This window comes from Austrofundulus limnaeus, unplaced genomic scaffold (assembly GCF_001266775.1).
Source record: "Austrofundulus limnaeus strain Quisiro unplaced genomic scaffold, Austrofundulus_limnaeus-1.0 Scaffold2, whole genome shotgun sequence".
NCBI lineage: Eukaryota > Metazoa > Chordata > Actinopteri > Cyprinodontiformes > Rivulidae > Austrofundulus > Austrofundulus limnaeus.
Window position 1 is genome coordinate 5,857,418 of NW_013952404.1, and position 19,368 is coordinate 5,876,785.

The 19,368-nt window shown below is 40.0% G+C and overlaps 2 protein-coding genes across 4 annotated transcripts in view; one reads left to right on the forward strand and one right to left on the reverse strand.

Moving 5' to 3' along the window:
• Window positions 1–1,643: 1,643 nt before the first annotated feature.
• Window positions 1,644–15,497, reverse strand: ift43 (intraflagellar transport 43 homolog (Chlamydomonas)). Of its 3 annotated transcripts, none has more exons than XM_014012643.1 (9): window positions 15,226–15,491; window positions 13,478–13,579; window positions 9,548–9,618; window positions 7,906–7,938; window positions 7,245–7,291; window positions 3,292–3,364; window positions 2,500–2,575; window positions 2,303–2,365; window positions 1,644–2,046 (listed from the first exon to the last, which is right to left on the reverse strand). In XM_014012643.1, exons 1-9 carry the CDS (start codon window positions 15,280–15,282, stop codon window positions 1,939–1,941), a joined length of 630 nt encoding a protein of 209 aa, XP_013868097.1. In that variant the 5' UTR covers window positions 15,283–15,491; the 3' UTR covers window positions 1,644–1,938. The 3 variants fall into 3 exon arrangements, with proteins under 3 accessions (XP_013868097.1, XP_013868089.1, XP_013868080.1); XM_014012635.1 differs by lacking the exon at window positions 1,644–2,046 and having other exon boundaries at window positions 2,053–2,365; window positions 15,226–15,349; window positions 15,449–15,497; XM_014012626.1 differs by lacking the exon at window positions 1,644–2,046 and having other exon boundaries at window positions 2,053–2,365.
• Window positions 15,498–16,113: 616 nt separating this feature from the next.
• Window positions 16,114–19,368, forward strand: part of tgfb3 (transforming growth factor, beta 3) — a 12,313-nt gene continuing 9,058 nt past the window's right edge. The window contains exon 1 of the mRNA XM_014012613.1: window positions 16,114–16,889. Coding sequence (XP_013868067.1) covers window positions 16,544–16,889 — 346 coding nt within the window. The 5' untranslated portion in view covers window positions 16,114–16,543. The remainder of the gene's footprint in view (window positions 16,890–19,368) is intronic.

The following is a 19,368-nucleotide window of genomic DNA, read 5'->3' on the forward strand; positions in this document are numbered from 1 at the left end:
TCCCAGAACACGGCCATCTTTCTCACAAGAAATGTTTATGTTGTCGTTGTTTTGATGTGATTGAATTCACTGCACCCAGACAGTGAGAGGTCATTCTCTGCCTCGCTGCAGYGTCAGGATGTGCCGCAGACACCGAGAGACACGGAGAGAATAAAGGAGGAGAGGGGAGCAGCAGGATGAGGCGGCAGAGAGGTCACTTTGAGAATCTGGATGCGAGCACATGGCAAACAGCGTCTCTGGATCTCTTTCTCACTCTAATCCTCTCTCTGATCCGCCGACGCCTGGCCCAGTCATTTGAGGCCGTCCACAACCGGCGATCGCCGGGCCCTAATCTGAGTCCTCGGTCCATCCKCGGTCCACCTCAGACAGCACCGGCTGGCTGCCAGCAGAGGAGTGGCAGGCTTAGCCTTCTCCAGAGAGACAGCTAGAGGTTGTCTCTACATGGATGGGCACTTCGCAGCTCAGCGGGGGCAGGAGGAAGGGGCAACATAGCAGCTGCTCRGGGCATATGGGCAGAATTCATTAAGTCTGGCAAAACAAGCCAATTGTGGAGGAGGTTTTTTTTTTAAAGGTGCATGTGTATGTCTAACAGAGGCACAGAGATCATCGCTGTGCTGTGTTGAGCTCAAATATTGTGGCACATATAAATATTCTGAGCACAAATATCCCTTGTGATAGCTTCATCCTGAGGTATTACACTTGATGAAGTTGATTCAAGGCCCACCAAATGAAAGAAAAAAAATCTGGATCTATTTGTGATGGGCAGAGATTGAGCTGTTAGATGCGTATGTTGTGTGTCCTTGAGGACTTTGCTGTGCATTTCCAAATGTCATGAGACCGATGTCTGCCTCAGAAATAAACCTAATCACAATCTGTAAATGTTACAGCCGTTTCCCTAATAGACCTGGACAGACTTTGGAGGCCCGCGTTTATATTCACACACATGAACTAAAGACAAAACGGAATGCTGATGCGTCTGTGCATGGTAAAACCTTTGCAAACAATGTCAATTATTTATTGTTCCCCATTTGTAAGAGAATTTTATAACAAGTGACAAATGTGWTTTTCTGCACAGTATCATGCCTTTTGTTCACCTTTATCCCATTTCATCTTGATAGCCTGTTACAGTAATGATTATTCTTACTTTTATTTTGTTCTTTGTTTACTTTTTATTGTTACTGTCTTTAATATCTACTATTATGGCTCCRATTGATAATGTCACATAGCAATATACTGTTTCTGTGGATTGATGTAAGCATCTGCTGCTGCTACTACACTTGAATTTCCCCACGCAGGACAATAAAGGCTGTTTCTATTCTATTCTATTCTATTCTATTCTATTCTATTCTATTCTATTCTATTCTATTCTATTCTATTTACATACACTTTTTTTACATGTTCTGAATGTTTTTTATTTTGAGTTGTCACAATGCTGTGAAGGATTTACTCCTGACGTTATTAAAAAAACAGCTGTTTTGTTCTAGATTTACATCCCTACCTCTTAATTCAGTAAAAGGTATAATGTATGCTAATCCCCCAGCTGTCAATAGAAACTTTGTTCAATGCATTTGAGATAATAGTGAAGAAGGGGATGCTCCTATCGAGGAGCTGCAAGATAAAGTCAATGGCACAGTCAATAACAATAAGGTTGGAGGCTTTAATGAGGAATGTTAATTTGAACACAATCAACTGGATTTCAGCTTAGCTGATTATCAACCTTGGACTTGTTGTTGATAATGTAGCAAGTACAGCGAGGACATTTCTATCTGAATGATCTGAACGAAGGCCTTTTGGTTGTTTAAGTTCAAACTTCTAGAAAGAAACAAAGAGGTTTGAAAGAAACAAACAAGTTTGTGTAAAAATTAAAAAAAAAAAAACACTGTACATACACTTACAAAAACGTTGTTTTAATACAAACTAAACTTAAAGCAACCAGAGTCATTGACCCTTTGGTTCCAACTCTTCACTCTCTCCTTGATCCCATTCCATCAGGAGCTCTGAGGACACCTCTGTAAACAGATGACCCCAGCTCCAGCTCTCATCGTCCTGCAGAGCAAAGGAGTCACACAACAGAGGGAGAGAAGAAGAATTAGAGACGGATACGTGGCAAGAAAGAGAGCACGGGGAACAGAGGGAGCAACCAGAGAAGAATGGGAGGAGGACAGCAGAGGGTGTTAATGTACACATCATAAATCTTGATTACCTGGGAGACAAGAGTGGCAACCTCCCCTGGTGTTCTGGAAACAGCTGGACAGGCCTGCACTGGGRGCGCACAAGCTATATTTACTAAGATTTCACTCACCTCTTGAACCTCCTGCTCCGGTGCTAAAACCTTGGTGATGAGCTTCAAGTCAATCTCTCCATCCTGAAGAGAGATTGCGGTGGAAATTCCCTTAGCTTGCACAAGCTGAGGTGATACTGGCCACAAACTGAACAGACCACCTTGAGGAAATGAGGAGACGGGGTAGGGAAATATAAAAAGAGATGTCCTTGACTTACTAGGGTTTGGAAAGCAGAGAAATGCTTCAGATCATTGTCCAGATCTCTGTAGGTCATCACCCGATTCACCTGGATGCTGAGACAGACAAGAAATTAAAATAGTTGAGGGGAAAAGAGTTTCTTAAATATTTAAATGAGTAAAAAAAAACTTGTATTTCAGTTACTGCTTTCATATAACATGCAAAGCAAATCTGAGAAGTRGCTTTGGATAAGTTTGAAGTTTGTGCACAATTAGGCTCTAAGACTTCAAGCAAAGACCTCAGAGAGCAGGAGATGGTTGCCAAGTGTTAAACGCCTCAAATTGAAACCCAGCTGCTTATCTGTGGGTTGGAATTAAGTAGGGGGGCTCTGAAAGTGGCCGGGGCCTAGCAGTGCATGCCAGTCCTACTTACTGCACATTACACGCTACATTGCCCCTGCAATGAGTTCAATGTGGATATTATCTCGCACAGAGTGCAAGCCCCTGCCTAATAACCTCCACCACTGTCACAGCCTTGCTACACAGTCGACACATGTCGCCGAGTCCCTCACTGCCCTGTAAATCAAAGAGCCAAGTCGGTACGGACTCTGGAAGCAGAGTCATGTAAATCACACTAAACTGTTATTTCTCCATTTCAGTCACATAAAGGAAGGCACGGCGCGACGACGTGATCGGAGGACGGGCGCCATCAAAGTCACCAGAGCAGGGCCCGGTGTCCTGTTCACGGTCAGAGGTTAACTGTCAGTCACCTGTTCCAGGGACAAAACTCAGGAGCGATACGAACAAACGGTGACTTTCAATGAGATCGCTACCTCGGTGGAACAGCAACTTGCATCGCGAGGTCTTCTTCCTGCACTTCGTCTAAGTCTGGTATCACTGGAATATCTGCAAACATAAAGCAAAAAACATTTTTTATAATTAACTGAATTGGTGTAAAATATTGAGAAACAAAAATAAGTCTGACACTCAAACAAAACAAAACAAACAAACAAAAAAACCACGGCATGTCTCCTGTGCGTAGCTCTCAAGAGGTGTGTGTGTTCGTAGAACGGAGTGCGAGCGGATCAGTGTGGCACTTCCTTCCCTGCCTCTCGCTGCCTGCATCCTCGTAAGAGCTGCCCTGTCACCGCCATGCGGCCATGAATATTCAAAGGGCGAGGCGGCGGCTCATCCTGCTGTGAGAAGGGGCGCTGGCCAGGGGCTCCCCAGAAAGCACCCCCTGCTACCTTAGCATTTGGGCCCTGTCAGCACCGCGCACCCCCTCCCCCCCAGGACCCGCGGTGGCCGGCGGGCCGACCTCCGTGTCCACTCTGCCACTCCGACTGGGGCTGCGTTGCACAAACGCACAGGAGTATTTGCTCGCGGGCCCATCTGTGTGAGGTCGGGAGTCACGGTGCGGCCTGGCAGGGGCCGGCAGCCCGCTGCTCAGACAGTGGGAACCCGCTTTAATTGGCAAAACGCAACAGGACAGAGGGCGGCTCCAATCCCAAGAAGGACAGGGCAAACTTTCAATGCATTTTTTTTCAGATTGACATGTGAAGGCACTGAAATAAAAGAGCGATAACAAGAGATGAAGAGGAAACAGGCTGAAATACATGTTAAGACATGATGGACATTAAATTACTGTAGAGATGAATAAATCAGAGCAATACTGATGTCCTCAATTTATGTGGCAGAATAAAACATTCAGGACTAGAAGGAGGCTGAACAGCCTTATTAGCTCTTACAGCTGCAAGWTGACAGAAACAGAAAGAGAGAAAAGAAGTGGCTGCAAAAGAGAAAGAGAGAGAGAGAAGAAGTGACAAATAGAAAAGAGCTGGACTGCAAGAAGAAGGTTGTCAGTAATCTCTAACCACAGTTCTGCACCCTGAGGGGAAAGTCAATACAGGAGCTAAATAGAGGTGAGGAGATGGAAGTCTGAATCTGATGTGAGGAAATATCTTGGCATCTCTGTCACTGTTCTTTAAAAATAACCCCTCAAAGTAAACTGAGTTGACAAAAACATTGATCTCTTGTGGAACAAAGAAAAAAAATACTTTGATTCCAAGACGTATTTCTCAGATGGGGAAAGAGTTAAGACAAACATAAAAAAAAACCATTTCAAAACATAACCCGTCAAGTTTTGCTCGGTACCGAAGCCCCGCCTTCTGCCGATAACTTCTTTCTTTCTCTTTTTTTTAATTAAACCAAATTAAAAATGCCACGCTCGTTTAGCCGCTGACAAGATTCATCTGTGTTTCTGATATCCAAATAAATGCAGGCGCGGGTATTTCATATTCATGAGGCCCGGTGACACTTTGTCCTCTCATTTACAAAGCACAGCGTTCAGCAGAATCCGTCCCCCCCTGGACTCCCAATCAAATTTAATGGTCTTAGTGCAATGACATCAAAAAGCTTTGCCGTCCAGCTCTGCAAACAGCTTTCTGGGTTGTCTATCTGAGCACACACACACACACACACACCCTATTTCACTTTGAGCAGTAATGCGCTATTAACACACTCGGTGAGAGTCCAGTGTGAAGCGCGGAGGCATATGCTGTTTATATGCAAACTCTACTATTAAGTGAAAAAAACAGAACAACAGTTTTAAATGGGTTTTAAATTCAACCTATTACCGGAGGTCAAGRGGGGCAGCTGGAAACAAGCCGGTGTTTTCTCCTGATGCAAAGGGCAACTCCATCAGGAGGAGCTGTCCCTCCGCAGCCAGGCACGTATCACCTACGCTGACTTCCTGCTCAGCTGGACGCGCATCAAGGTGGCTTTTGTCTGGCAGCGAGCGGGTCGTGTGCATCCTTRTTACACGGCTCCTCGCTGAAGATATCAAACGGGGATAATTTGCTGTGAATGTAGACATATTCCTGTCCCGTGCAAGCCAGTCAGCAACTTTTACAAACAGGACCTCTCTCTGCATCACTTAGGCTGCTAGAATCCACGCGTGGGGTGGGGGGGGGGGGGGCCGTGTGATTACAAATTGCTTTGAAAGGATAATATTCAGCACAGTTTAAGAGGGAGATATGGAATGGATGAGCGTGTTTGTGATACTGGTGCTATTTTTGGGCGAGCCGCAGGAAGCTGTGGGGGCAGCTGATAGAGAGCTGGGAGCAGGGGGGACTGGGCAAGCCTTCTCTCTGTGGGACTCTCTGTGWGCGTGTAGCCAGTGGACATAAGGGATAAGGGTAGGGGACATAATCAAGATTGCAGGGGCTATCTCAGTAACCCTCAGCACTGTAATTTCCACTGCCCCTGCCTCCAGCTCTGTATTAAGAGGTCTCCCTTCACACAGTAATAATCTTTCCGGTGGCATTAACTGCAGGAGAACCAAACCTCTGTGCAAAACGTTCAAGTCGCCATTTTCACCTGTGTGCTGTGAAAATAAACATAAAATATCAATAAGCACACACTCTCTGTTTGTAGGTGGTAATTTGTCTGTACAGTCTTTAGGATGTATTTATGTGTTTTAAGTTGTAAATGTTCTCTTTTTATTAGGAAAAAATACAAAGTTAGAAAATAAAATAGCAGCAAATTACAAGCGTTTTATGTTCAAGTAATATTGTAAATTGTTTAAAAAGGGAATAAATATGAATTTTAAAATTAGTAGACTTGGTTCAATGTTTTCTTTTTTGTCCTACTTTATTATTTTGTACTTTTCACRTTATTTTTAATTAAAATATGTTGAATTTACAGAAACAATGACAACTGCACAAGTACGAAGCTGTAGAAGAAAAACTAGTTAAAATGTGTGTAATTTGTTAAGACATTAATATCCACAGGTCTTCTAACATTGAARTAATCCATGTTAACTAGGTTTTTAATGTGGAATTCAGGCATGTATTAGTCTTTTTTTGCTTTTAAAGAAAAAAACAGTTTTTTATATTTACAACCTCTCGTTTGAATGGTTTCTAAGTTTCTTTCCTTGTTGCTTTAAAAACAGTGCATATAAAACAAAATTCTGACCAAAATTATTTTTGTTTTGATAAATCAGAATAAATCCCTGATTACTCTTTATTTTGTCTTTGAATGTGCATTACATCTAAGCATTAGTTCATCCAATTGTTCAATTTATTTTTTGATATTTACTTTATTAATTATTATATTGTTTTTTTCTTTATTTCTGTGTAAAACTTCAAAAGACAAATCTGGTTTCCTCCTCATTGTGTGAATATTCATTGGTTATGGAAAAAGGGTTCCCTGTAATTATACAAGCTCCCACTTTGGTGGTTATGAGTCTGATTATTAAGTGATTAAATAAGTATTGATCAGTAACACTGATCTGGTGCCCCCATCTTTAATGCGAGCAAACTGAAGTGGCAGAGTAAAACAGTATCACCCTTCTGTCTTATCACTCGCATGTTGAATGAAGGATTCTGAACATTCTTTGGACAAAAATATTCATCCCACAAAGTTTAAGTATTTATAAGGACATGCAGGATTCTCTGTTTACAGAGAAGCAAGTTTAAAAAACGAATAGACAAATGGATGTTTACATTTATGGCCAACAAATATTTTAACCAGCACAAAATTTGTTATTTGATCAGGAAAATGTGCGTACACTTGGCCACACGATCGGTGGTCAAAGGCAGCCTTCTAACATGAGTTCAGGCTGAACCGGGGTRAATTATGGTTTGAGCATCAGTGAAAAGCAATGATCTGACTGCTGGCTTATMTGCTCTACTTTCAGAGGATAAATGTGCGGGAGAGGCACTGGAGGACTCCTCTTTGCCCGTGAGAAGACACAAAGAGCAGGGTACTGCAAGGGTGCTCTTACCTCCTTCATCATCTGATCCCTGGGGAGTTTGCGGTCGCAGGCGGTGGCTACAGAGACAGGAAGAGGATGAATCATTTAACGCTTTCAAAACCCAACCTGATGGCGCGAGACTATCAGAAGCAGAGTGAGCTTAGCTTCAGGACGTTATTCGGATGAGGAGCCTGTTTTTGTTTATTCTTAATTATAGGTAGGAAACATGAGGTTTTTTTTTACAACCTGGCTGTTACTTTAGAACACCATCATCTCACAAGGCTTCTGTGAGAAACTGTATTTATTTAAGAAATAATCCCAGATGCACAGTTCAAATACTAAAACACCTGTGGTACAAGTACATCAGAAAATATATTCTTCAAGTTAACGCCATCAAGTCTGTTTGACTACAGCCACTCGGCACCAAGCTCCAGCTGTGAAGCATGACWGTGCGCTCAACCTGCCTGCCCACATGCTGAGTCTGCTCTGGGCACGAAATAATTACAAGAAGGAAAAATTACAGGAAGACCGCGATAAAAGCTAACCGCAACCTAATCAGACTACTTTGTAGGATCAAGTGAAACACGTGGAAAAACTTTTTAGAATGTCTCCTTTAATAGACACAATAATGGTAAAAGCCATCAAAATTCAATAATTAACTCAAACAGTGACTAAGGATGGMTCTACTTACTCCTCCAGGTCTTCAAGTGGTCGTCTTGATGATCTGTAAATCAAACAAAAGCACAGTTTTTAGATAATAATGTTTTTTGGTTTTCTTTTCAACATTGTGGTAACTTCAAAACTCTTTCATATATCTTCTTTTTTTCTAATATCAGAAATTGTGTAAAATTAGTCCCTGAGGAATTTATAATCTCTGTTTTTTCAGTCTTCATAAACTCTACTTGACTCTTTGACCGCAGCATAAAAACTGAAAATACCTACATAACCAGATACATACATAACCCTGGGATGCGGACAAAACCTGTTTTTACATTTTCCCAGTTTATCTTGTTAAGTACTGCCCCCTAGTGGTCACTTATTTGTGTATTAGTCCTTTTTCATTCTTTGATGCTCACATTTTGATAGGCATGATTAAATCAAACACAACTCAAAAAAGAAACTCTACAAGACACAATGAGTCTCAGATCATGTTTGTTCCAGCTTTTTTTATCTTTTCAAATGCAGCCAGAGACCACACTGAAAACTATAAATGGACCTGAGTCGAAACGGGCAAGGCAGAGAGCTAAGGGAGCCCACCTGCCTGCCCTTGGACAGTGTCCTGTCTGAGGGGCGGGGGTGGCGACACTTAAGACACATTACAGGCTCCTTGATTAAGACTCATGTAAGGCAAAGCGATAGACATGGTAAAACTGTCTGGAAAAAGTTGTTAGGGATAAAATATATTGTGACAACCTGGTTTCAAAGGTTCATCAATAAACTGACAGATCATTTAGTGTCAATTAGAAGTGATAGATTGACAAATCCAGGGATTTCTGCGCTGGGATTAGTGGGAGGAGGGCAGTGGTGATTGAGCATGAGGGGTGACATTGAAAGGAAAAGTCCTTGCCGGTTCCAGTGGGGACCATTACTTACTTTGTTTCAGAAAGGATCAATGCACATGCAAACCCCTTTTAAACCTCCTATATTTGAATCACTTTTGAGACTGGGTATCAAGCGGGGGTTACACAAAGGCGGAGATGCGACACCGTGACCTTCTGCGTAAAAGAAAAGATCTATTGCTGTTTTTTTTTCCCCTGCTTGCACTGGTGGTGCAGTAAACTACGCAAATAAGCACCACTGACTCTGCCTGTTCATTTCATCCACTGTGCTCTAAGCTCCTCAGAGACTGAGGAAAAGGCACATTGTGACAGGAGGAAGAAAGCATTGTTCGGTGAGTCATGTGCGGTACCACGATTTAGATTTGCTTGTTGCAAATCAAAGCTCCTGGCAAACACTTTCCATCTGTTTTGAATGTTTTTATGAATTTTTCTATGTTGTTCCCGAGTAAAAAGCAGAGCGCGGTGGTAAGGGGGGGGATGAAGTGGCGTGAACCCTGGTGATGAAGTGGCGAGCTGACTAACAGTGCCCTCCTGTGGCTGATGCATTAACCATGTCAATTACCGCCTTGCTCGCAGATGAAGACGAATGGAGAGTTGCCGGCTCAGACAGGCTCCCTCTAACCTTGTTGATTCACGGCCCGAGTGCCAAATATGCACTGATAAATAAGCTCATTCAACAGCATGAGAGTCCATTAATAACACATAACACAAGCTTGCTGCCCCCCACTTTAAATGTTGCCACAGGAGATTGGGGGAAAAGGTGACGATACGTACTTGGCAGAACCAGAGCCAGAGCTTTCCTCGGCCCAGCCACCTTGTCTCCGGGTTGGTTTAGAAGGTGCGCCCTGGAGCAAAACACAACTTTATCAGTAAACAGTTTAACTGGGAGTCGTTTTACTCAAATAGAAGACAGTTGAACCCGATTTGCAAATTATTTTAATATGGACTAAGCTTTATTTATAGAACAGAAAACCACAAAAAACAGAAAGTTTTAGCAATAAACGGCGTTATAAAATAGGATTTTTGTATCATGACAAAACATCTTTGCAAATAAGGTGATGAGAGGATGGTATTTTCTGTTTTATAAGACTAAAGAAAAATCTGCAAACAAGACATGTCTAATGCTCAGTGATTTTTGCTGCTTATCAGGAAAAAAAAGCTGAAACTAGCCTAAAATATTTTTTAAGTAGCTAAAATAGCTGAAATTAACACAAAGAAACAGATGGGGCACACGCTTGTTGAATAAGGCAGTAAGAAGCTGAAATTAACACAAAATGGTCAATTTAGCTGAAGAAAACTCAAACTAGAAAAAAAGCTAAAAACACAAAAACAGCTTCAATTAGCAGAAAGAAGCTGAAAGAATCAATAACAGTTTAAAACAGAAGAAAGAAGCTGAAAGAAGCACAAATAGTTGAATTAGCAGAAGAATAAAAGATTGAAATAGCTAAAAAAAAGTTGAAAAGGCTAAAATCAGCAAAATAGAAGCCGAAGGAAGCTGAAATTTGCACAAAGTAAAAGAAAAAGCAGAACCAGAACAAATTTAAAAAGTGCAGTAAAGATTTATGATTCTTTTAAAGGATTTTAAGGATGTTGAAAACAGATCCATTCATTTTCAATGAGGTAAACATGGCCGAAAAAGGTAAATATCGCAAAACATATAAATTGTGGAAATACCAAAAGTCATCGACAAATCGTCCTGAAGGAAACGAATGTTTTCATATAAATTGATGATAAAATATATATATAAAAAGTAAACCTTATAAAAATTGACAAAAATTGTTGAACAAGATAGTTGCAGAAAAAAATACAATAGAAAAAATGATCCCAACAATGTGAATGTTTAATAAACAGTCACACAATTAGATTTTACAAGTGTCACTTCATCAGTATGCCCTCTTGTTTACCGCAGATGTAATAAAGTAAAGCTATTTAAAATCACTCGACTTCAAGTATATTTTAGCCCAAATTATTCTCCTCAAAACTGGAATAGAAAGATCTTTTTAACTTGTCATATCTACTAAACAAAACACTGAATAAACATAAAATTTCACGTGTGACGATCAGAATGGTTAAAAATCTCAGAGTCGACTTGCAGTTTTTGAGCAGCAACTGTTTACTTGAGGCTTACTTCTCAGTCTGTGTTTATTTCTGCCTCACACTGGCAGTCAATGTGACCATGAGAGTCAATGGTAGCAGCCTTAACATTATTTTTAATCTTTGTTCTCTTTACACTTCATACATCAAAATATAGGCATTTTTCTTTTTTTATTTATTACAACGTTTTATAGAAATTTAGGGCAATAACATTTTGAACCTTCAAATTTTCTTTAAACATGTTCTAATTCTCATATCTATAAGTTGAAATACTGTCTGTGTTATTAGACGATAATAATGAAAAGGAGTGTGGGAACAGTTTGACCCTGGAATAGTTTCAGAGAAGGGGGAGAAATAAATACACACTCTTCCCTTTTCTTTCACTGTAAAAAAATAGCGACGTCTGTATCTTGATCCTGAGACCTGGACCATGAGAGCAACACTTGAATGAATGAATTCCTTTAAAGTGCACATGGGTGAASACTAGACAAATGAATTAGGGAAGAAGAAAAAACAGGCTCAGCATTTCTCTTTACTAAATTGGGTCTGGAGAGGACAGAGTGTTTGTGACAAATTTCCTTCATTTATGAAGAAAGAGGAAATAATCATTCATGGCTGCTTCTTTTACCAACTCCATTTATTAATCTGATTGTCAACATTAAACAGGGCTGACGGTGGGGAGGGGCACTTTGCTTCAGTGTACAATATTAAACCAGAGAGCTGAGACTGGACGAGCTCCTTTGACTTTATATAATTACTAACTGTCTCTTTAGTAAGAACAGAAATGTTTACAGCGGCAAAGGGCTTCCTAGGAAAATTGACAGAAACCCTTCGGTTGATGGGAAGCCTCTGTGGTTTGATGTTTGGTGTTTCCCACAACAAATAGTTTTCATGAGAGACAAGATAATAAGGTCAAGTGTTTTGAGGGAAATAAATTCATTTTTGACATTTTTTTTTTTTCACTGAACAAAAATGGAGAGGACCTTAAATGTCCTGAGAAACAAAACAATCCTTGGCCCACAAATCTTCATGACCAAATATGAACCTCATAGTTGTAGTAAAATAGTTTGGGCTGCTGGAACAATTAGCTTAGCCTTCGTGGTTTCTAATTTAGGATGCTRTGACGGTCTCTGGGGCAAGGAACTTGTGGTGGCCAAACCTTATGAGTCTATAAACGCATGTTTTTTTTTTTGTGTGATGTTTTTCTTAAAGGGATGTCAAGAATGTGACCAATCAGTTGGGTATTTAAGGCAGAAAAAGGACAAGAATGATAAACAAAGATGGCAAAGAGAAAAGTAAAAAAAAAAAAAACGCTAAATTGAACGACACCCCAGAAAAATATATTGCATGCACACAGGCAGGTCGGAGAGGGCGTGAGAATATCAGTTCATACATTAGGGAAGTTGGCCTAATTTGGGAAGTTAGCCTAAAGCAAAAGCATTGCTGGAATTTATTCTTTTTTTTTTTACTTTGGGAATGTTGGGTGGTTTACAGTTTGCCAAAGCAGGAGATGGGACTCATTCCAGAAATGCCAGAGAGGACAAAGTGAGGTTATTTTGAACATGCCAGCCATTGGCCTCAATATGACTTCTATTTATTTCTCATTCCTATTATAAATTCACATTCACAATGTCCAACATGTTTCTCTTTACTGAAAAAAAGCTTTATATTATCTCTTCAGCCATAACATGTAAAATGTGTAAAATTCGAGTCTTGGGGTCTTAAGAAGACCATCACAGTGCTGTGCTACCCTGAAAAAGTTGTACAGTGTGCATAAAGAGACCTCATGTGACTTCCAACTAACACAAACATACAAAAAATATTGGGAAAAAAGTAGTTATTCTGAAAGTTTTAGAGCACAGATTTTGTGTTTTAAAGCCACTCATTGCAAAGTATGAAATCAAACGTAAAAAAAGAGTATTCTGAACTACATTTAATGGTGCAGTTTGATATGCAATTGTAAAATGCAGGTCGACACTCAGTATAAATGATAAACTGGACTAAATCTGCTGAAAACCACAWGGAAGCCTGAGTCACATGAGTCTATATTACCAGCTCTTTGTAGACAAACAAAAATGGATAGTAAGTTTAAAATTTGACATGTTTTTCGTGCCTTCAGCTGTTTTCAGGGGTAAACAAACAGGTGTCATTACAAGTTTCTATTTAAGGACAAATTAACTATTTTAAAATGGTTTTAACATAAAAAAAACATTGTGCACGTTTTAAATCTCACTTTATTTATATGACTTTGTAATGAGCATCTTTAAAATCTACTGAAAGAGAAGAAGGACAAGATAAATATCAGCTTCAAAAATTTAACTCCATCCACTGTGTGCTGGTAGCTGAGAGGCAGTGAACATTTTGGAAAACTAACTAGTTACGTGAAGCAAACAAGTACAAAATTCCAAGTTCAAATATCTCAATAGTAAAATAGTGGAAAGTTGGAGTGCATTTCAAACAGAAGCAAAAGTTGTGCAAAGTCAAACCACCCACCTCCTCCTCCTCATCATCCTGTAATTCATGTATGAGACGAAAACACAATCTATATTTATAACACTTATTGTAAACTGTAACATGTAAGCAAACATCTGTTATCTGAAGATTGCATACTTCTCCTGCTGAAGCCGAGGTAGATGACTTTCTTGTGTGGCGAAACTCTTCAAATGACGATTGGTCGGCTGTGAGACGAGCTCTTCGTCCAGACCTGGCAACCTAAGCAATGTGATAACAACTGTGATTCATTTTTCAAAGCTTATAATTACTAAATACATTTTTGTTTTGCACAGAAGCTTGTAATGCAACAGTATTTTACACACAAAGCTAGTCTACCAGCAAACAAAACAGTAAAAAGATTGTCAGGGCTCATATCYAGCTGGATCTTTTACACTTGGGTTTAGGTAATTGGGTACAGGCAGGGTAACCGTCTTCAGAAAAGAGAAGAAAGGGGTTCAGAGCTCTTAAAAGACTTGATTGGCATTAGGTAGAATAATAATTTAAACTTAACATTTCTTAAAAGAGATATTCCAAAATTTCCACAGACCTCTGAAAACAGGCAACAACAAATTAGTGTGAATAAATTAGGTTGATATTCTTGTCATTAGTCAGCATATTGAATTAATTGTCCACTCATAACTCAAAGTTACCAGGCAAAGGAAATGACAAACATAAACAAGATGTAAAAATACTAATGACCTTTTTAAGCTGTATTTAACCAAAGCAAGCAACAACACTGTAAACACTTGTAGTTTATTTTCTGCAAAAATTAATGCAAAGTAGAAATTTTAAAATTACCACTAATGAATGGATTTTCCTTTGACATCAGTGTTGTATAAAGTACCTCAAAGTGATACTTGAGTAAAAGTACAAGTATATTCTCATAAAATCACTTTGGTAAAAGTTAGTCTCCTCTAAGAATATCACTTGAATAAAAGGCTTAAAGTATCAGATTTTTTTGTACCTAAGTGTCAAAAGTACATTTCTGACATAAAATATACTTAAGTATTAAAAGTAAAAGTATTCAATAAAAATGAGCGGTTAGATTTTCCAAAACACATTTATTGGAAGGTGAATTCTCCAAAAAAAWTTATTTCTAAAAACATGCAGCTGTGATGGGTTGTGTAAAAAAAATAACACAGGATCAGAATGGTATACATTTATACTTCTCATCCAACCACAATTAAATTCTCTCTACCCTCGATGCACAATTTTTCAGGATAGTATTTTTTAACACTAACAAGCCGAAACAAAATAAGATAAATGACTTTCTACTTCGTACCTCTTTTAAAAATGTAAGGAGTAGAAAGCACAGGTAATTGTGTAAAAATRTAAGGAGTAAAAGTAAAAAGTAGTCTGAAAAAATAATTACTCAAGTAAAGTACAGATAACCAAAGTTTCTACAGAAATACAGTAACAAAGTCTTTGTACTTAGTTACTTTACAACTCTGGCATCAAAACAGCTCTGACAAGTCAAGGAAGGTTTAAAAACACAATAAACATTAACCTGTTATCAGAATATATTTGAAAAATGTTAAAAACAGAACTCAAAATTGCAGCAGGCTCTTCTACATGCAGGGACTTTAAGCTAGCATGGCTAACAACAAAGCTAACCTTAGCTGAATACTCAAAAACAAATCTCTTAACCGCGATTCATCAAAACTATCAAACAATGATGCATCCTTGACGATGGCTGACGATTTAAACAGCGAGTATGATATGACAATTAAAATAAATCAGTTTAGGTATGTAATGTTGTTGTTTACTCTTATGCTAACGATAGCCTCAGCGAAAACACACACTGCAGTAAATACGAAATATATTTTCTGTACTCGCATGTTTACCTCCCAAAACAAAACACTTACATTTCTTGCCACTGCCCCGTCTTCGAGCTGAAAGTGATCGTCGGTGTCTCTCCTCATCGCTGCAGCTCGGATGTAGCGTCTTCCTGAATCACAAGCGTTGCTTAGCACCGCTCACGCTTTTGATCTGTGAGGGGCCAGAGGACCAAAACATTAAACTAAATCCTCCTGCTTATAAAATATGTGAAAGATATTATAGTTTTTCCAACTTCACATTCAGACAGACCCCTGATTAAAAGGAGACCAGCTTAACCCCCAACCACGAATGTTTCAAATGAATTGTAGTTACCAAAATGTTCCACTAGATGTCAGTGTTGTGCCTGTTTTTGTTTACTGGCGGTACGCAACATCTCAGCGAAGCTGACTGGGCTTTTACGCAGCATCAAGCTTGATCTACATTAAATTATTTGCTTAATATAAAACGTTTATTGCATGCTATTAACTTAATTACCAACTTCATTATGTACCCAGTGCCCAACACTCAATTTAACATTCCTCAAAATAAAATAAAATAAAAATAAAATAATTTGTTCTCATCTGACTTACCTGTCAAAATAAAGGTTATATATAATAAAGGTTATATAAAATATATAAGAATACAAACAAAAAAAAACACTTGTATCATTTGTTCCCAGATGTTTGTCTTTTAATTTTGGCATTTGCGCACAATCCAAGGAGTTTTCTACTTCTAGGTATTGCGAAACCCACATCGACATGTATTAACTGAAAAACAGCTCCGACGAAAACAAGTGAACTCGAAGTATTTTTTTAAAAACACATTTCATGATAGGGCCGATCTCATTGTCCGAACAAGGTTTAGAATGAGCCGCTCCTCCCTCAGAAACGTCACGGGCGATATAAAAATGGGAGTTGAGAGCGCAGGGAGCCCGAGTGTGTCTGAGGTTGGACTACGGAGAGACATCAGAGGCGCACTGACTCCTCACAAGTGGGTGAAAGAAAAGAGTCCAGTGGAATGGAGGAAGTGAACCGAGGCGCAAAGACTGGCTCCTTTTGAGACATAACAACAGGGAAGAGATGCTCGAATGAGATCAGGGGTGATGAAGAGTGCAATTACGAGTTTTGATGAAGAGTTAAGGTTGTTTTCCAAAATGGCACGGATTTGCGCTCATCCAAATGCGCACTTCGCAAAGATGACATAGCACTAGAGAAAAATGGGATTCATCCAGGAAAAGAACTCACTCACGACCTAAATGAAAGTATAAAAAGGGATTCTAGTCAAATCGGAGTTTTGTGTTGCTGTTTTTTCCCCTCCTTATTTACTTGACAAGCTTTTTGGCTGTGAGTGAATTCAGAGTGAAACATGAATCTGGGCAAAGCACTTCTGTTTTTTCTCCTCTCAAGTTGTGTGACAATGACTTTCTCGCTCTCCACTTGCACCACCGTGGACATCGACCACATAAAGAAAAAGAGAGTGGAGGCTGTCCGGGGACAAATTCTGAGTAAACTCCGGATGACCAGTCCGCCTCAGGCAACAGGTCCGAGCCAGGTACCGTTTCAGGTCCTGGCCCTCTACAACAGCACCAGGGAGCTCATTGAGGAGCTCGGGAGAGACCGGCAGCAGAGTTGCGGGCAGGATAACACAGAGACTGAGTACTACGCCAAAGAAATTTACAAGTTCAACATGATCAATGGTCCACCAGAAAACAGTGAGTGTTATTATTAAAATCCACCTTTGTTCCTATAATGACTTCCATTTTCTCAATTGTTCCACTATAAATGCAGGTGTTTGGAATTTAGCCAGTCAACAAGAAGCAAGCCTTTTAGGACAAATTAACATTCCAGAAAATATCTAAAAGACTTTCCATAAAAGACGTTAAAAAACGGAACCAGGTGCGCTTGTGTCCGTGCGCCTTTTACGCACAGACGCGCCAATGATCAGGAGAGCGCAAAGTAAACAGCGTAATTGGAATGAGCACCATTCCACATCCATACCTCACAGTGAAGCCATGGGAACTCCAGCTTATGTCTGTCACATTCCTGAACGGGGAAAACTCTCAGGCTGTTAAATTTACTATTTCTCGCCAACTTTAATACCTCATTTCCATTTTCTGGCCCCAATATTTTTCATCCACTGTAATTCACCTCTATTTCCCCCGCACCTCTCTCCACTATTTCTTTTGAGTAGCGCCTTATTATGATCTAATTCCCTTGTTCACCCATATTGGTATTTCCTGTATAAACTATGGCCCATTGATTGTTCCATAAATCAGTAGCAGGAGCTCACTGAGAGGTGGACTCTCCAGAGGAGAGGMTGTTTTTAAGTGGAGCCCTTGGATTTCTGTCAGTTTGTGGTCAGAGGTCGAYGGGTGTAAAAACAGAAAAACGCCCTCACCGTTTTGGACATCAMCAGGTGTTTATGCTGTGCTGTGACACTGAGCAGAAGTCCCTGAATCGAATCCATTTCACGGGGTCCCACAAAGTGCTCCTGACAGTCAAAAATACACAGCTTGGGGTTTATCCGCTGGTCAGGGGTAGCCAACGCTCCCAAAACAAACAGAGGTCTAAGGAGTGGGATCAGAGATGGCCAGGAGCCCGGGACACATCAAACTGTAGGCCACACTCCACGTGATAATAGAAGACATGAAGCGGACTTAAAAGTGGCAAAGCTTTCTGCACAACAACTCATAATTCAAAAATAATAGCAAAACATTAACACAGGATGCCAAAAACATAATAATTTGATCTTTTTTTTCTTGTGCCATTATGTAATTTAGGGGAAATCTGGCTTGTTGCAGAACATATTGCGTGTCACCTTGATAATTTTACAGTGCAGCTCATTTTCTAGCTGGATATAATGACTTTTACATGCACTGCTTTGGGAAGGTGGGAGTGTTTGGGAACGTGGTCAAGTTTTTCTTTTCTTTTTTTTTCTTTTCAAGCACAGTTAAGAAGTTAAACAGAAACTTTTCTCTTCAATGCACCACTTGCTCCAGACTGCTGTGCTAGACGCTGTGGAAATCAGTGCCATCTATGAGATGAGGCAGAGCTCAGGAGGTTTTAGGTCAGAAGATCTGTGAGCAGGACTCAATGCCGTGCAAAGCTGGACCTTGCAGCTTCAGGGAAATTTCAAGCCAATCACTGACTGTGTGTGTAATTAATGAGGACTAGCGCCGAGGACAGCGGAGTGTCTGATATATGGGAGAGTAGGAAGATGATGTCATCTGAACAAACAGAGACAGAGGTCCTTGGCCTGCTCCCAGGGAAACAGCATCTCTCCAACCAACTCCCACACATTCACAATTTTGCTTCCTCTCTTTCAGTCAAGTGGGAAAAGAGTTGTTTTTCCTCGGAGCAAAGGGCCGTCACATTAGCTCATCTGCAGCAGTCAGTGTCTGATAAATGAAGAGAAGTAAGTTTTTCTTATATGTAAAGCTTGATTGCTTTATATTACAACATTGATTTGCCAGYGAAAATCTAACCTTTCCAAAGAAGTTGATGCAAACTAATATAAATTCCAGATGCCTGGAGTTTAAGATTAAAATAAAGACTCATATTAAACTCCAATACATTTCCAAAGAAATTGTTCCTATCTTAATGAGATCTAGACACTTTGGCAGCCGGCTAGCACCTGCCGACTTATTATGCTTCGTATTTCCTTTGTTTACCACCTTGAAGCTCTGGAAAGACTGAGTCCTTTGGGCGAAAGGGCAAAGAGAGGTGATTCCTGGGAGCACATATCTGAGAGCTGCTGTGAAATGAGCAGACGAGAGTTTTTCAGGTTGGGAACTGCAGCGTGTCAGGGCGTGGCGCCTAATGTGAGGCTTTGCACCAGAATTAATCAAATGCCAGTTCTTATCGGGAGCATCTTTAATTCCAGATTCCTCGTTTACTATCAAAATATGTTCAAATCGGTTGAACGATAAACACAAAAAGTGAGTAAATGTTTTACGTTTATGCTCATGTGTTCTCGTAAATGCTCAAAATCTCTTCCATAAAAGTGATCCAGCACTTGTTAGACAACTGTGTCTGTGTTGGAGATAAAACAGCAGGCATTGTTTACTAAGAAGATTAAGTAGATTCATCAGTAAAAATTAGCACCAGAAGAAGCTAACCAACTCAAATTTGTTTCCAGGTTTTAGCATCCTGATGCCCCAACCTGCATCTTAAAAATAGAAGGGGGGGGGG